Source organism: Borostomias antarcticus (genome assembly GCF_949987555.1).
Source record: "Borostomias antarcticus genome assembly, chromosome: 18".
NCBI classification, from domain to species: Eukaryota; Metazoa; Chordata; class Actinopteri; order Stomiiformes; family Stomiidae; genus Borostomias; species Borostomias antarcticus.
Window position 1 is genome coordinate 19,079,173 of NC_140251.1, and position 2,500 is coordinate 19,081,672.

The 2,500-nt window shown below is 44.8% G+C and overlaps 1 protein-coding gene across 1 annotated transcript in view; it reads left to right on the forward strand.

The window, feature by feature from the left end:
* Positions 1-2,500, forward strand: part of uri1 (URI1 prefoldin like chaperone) — a 25,534-nt gene that overhangs the window by 13,516 nt on the left and 9,518 nt on the right. Inside the window, exon 5 of the mRNA XM_084452826.1 lies at positions 2,024-2,216. Coding sequence (XP_084308952.1) covers positions 2,024-2,216 — 193 coding nt within the window. The remainder of the gene's footprint in view (positions 1-2,023; positions 2,217-2,500) is intronic.

Here is a 2,500-nt window from a genome sequence, read left to right on the forward strand (position 1 = left end):
TCATCAGTCCAGTCAAACGGTTATATAACAGTTCATGGGACACAACCTTAATGAAACTTCCCCCCATCTTTCAAATCAAAGGTCTCCCAAACTGCTGGTTTACAACCACACAGCTGCGTGACTTCCCTCCGATCGTTCTCTGGATGTGCTCTCCCTCTCTCACACACACACCACACGCGTGCACACACACACACACACGCGCGCGCACACACACACACACACTCACACACTCTTGAATAGACGGACGGGGTGAGACTAAACCACTCACAGGGCTCCTGCTTGTTGTTAGAGTTGCTGTTAGGTTTAGTCCAGTCAAAACTCATGTGTACGAGGCGACTTGGCGCTAATTATTTTTGATAGTTTAAAGACTAGTATTTCCTAACCGCCTAGCAAAAGCTGTCGTATATTTGTGAGACTATCCGCGCACATCCCTGTGACTAACCTAGTGAGGTCATCTAGTAAACACGCTCGCCTGCAGATGACTGGTGTAGATACTAGGGTTAGTGTGGATACTAGGGTTAGTGTAGATACTAGGGTTAGTGTGGATACTAGGGTTAGTGTGGATACTAGGGTTAGTGTAGATACTAGGGTTAGTGTAGATACTAGGGTTAGTGTGGATACTAGGGTTAGTGTAGATACTAGGGTTAGTGTAGATACTAGGGTTAGTGTGGATACTAGGGTTAGTGTAGATACTAGGGTTAGTGTGGATACTAGGGTTAGTGTGGATACTAGGGTTAGTGTAGATACTAGGGTTAGTGTAGATACTAGGGTTAGTGTAGATACTAGGGTTAGTGTGGATACTAGGGTTAGTGTAGATACTAGGGTTAGTGTAGATACTAGGGTTAGTGTGGATACTAGGGTTAGTGTGGATACTAGGGTTAGTGTAGATACTAGGGTTAGTGTAGATACTAGGGTTAGTGTAGATACTAGGGTTAGTGTAGATACTAGGGTTAGTGTGGATACTAGGGTTAGTGTGGATACTAGGGTTAGTGTAGATACTAGGGTTAGTGTGGATACTAGGGTTAGTGTGGATACTAGGGTTAGTGTAGATACTAGGGTTAGTGTGGATACTAGGGTTAGTGTAGATACTAGGGTTAGTGTGGATACTAGGGTTAGTGTGGATACTAGGGTTAGTGTGGATACTAGGGTTAGTGTGGATACTAGGGTTAGTGTAGATACTAGGGTTAGTGTGGATACTAGGGTTAGTGTGGATACTAGGGTTAGTGTAGATACTAGGGTTAGTGTAGATACTAGGGTTAGTGTGGATACTAGGGTTAGTGTGGATACTAGGGTTAGTGTAGATACTAGGGTTAGTGTAGATACTAGGGTTAGTGTGGATACTAGGGTTAGTGTGGATACTAGGGTTAGTGTAGATACTAGGGTTAGTGTGGATACTAGGGTTAGTGTGGATACTAGGGTTAGTGTAGATACTAGGGTTAGTGTAGATACTAGGGTTAGTGTGGATACTAGGGTTAGTGTAGATACTAGGGTTAGTGTAGATACTAGGGTTAGTGTAGATACTAGGGTTAGTGTGGATACTAGGGTTAGTGTAGATACTAGGGTTAGTGTGGATACTAGGGTTAGTGTGGATACTAGGGTTAGTGTAGATACTAGGGTTAGTGTAGATACTAGGGTTGGAAATTTCAAGGAATTTCATTAATTGATAACTGTTAACCTTAACAAACGATAGTCGATTAATTGATAAGAACGTCCCGCGCCGGACTGCGCTTTGCTCGCTTCATTTTTGTGTCTTCTTCCGCTGTGTCGTTGAAATTTCATCCCAATTAGCCTTCACTACGTGGCGTGGCGCCCTCAGACCTTAAATCATGATTACATTTCACGCAACTCCCGTTGATAACGTTAGTTTCCCCCCCCCAAAAAAGCTAAATTCCATTATTTAATTAATCGAGTAACCAAATCTTACTCAAGTAAATTCTTATCGGCAATTAATCGCTAGTTGATTAACTGTTACCATTCCTAATAGATACCAGTGGGATTACAGAGCGTGTTTCTTGTTCTTCAGGAAAGCAGCGCGTGGCCCACAAGCCTCACTCCAAACCCAGGCTGGAGGCTGTGGTTGATCTGGAGGAGGAGGAGGAGGGAGGAAGAGGAGGAGGAGGAGGAGGGAGGAGGAGAGCAGTCCTTTCGGAGGGAGAGCTGTGGACCAGAATGGACGAGCTGGAGAAACTGGAGGAGCAGCAGGATGAGCACGACAGGTACACACACTCACACACACGCGAGCACGCACACACACACACACACACACTCACACATTCTAACACACACACACACACGCACATGACAGGTACGCACGCACACACACTCACACATGCACACTCAAACACACACTCACTAGCAGACACACACACACACGCACACACACACACACACACACGCACAGATATACACATACTCACACAATACGCCCACCTCATATCAACTCTCAGATATTTGCATTATATCAGTCATGAAGTGTGTGATTCCATCCACACACCAGATC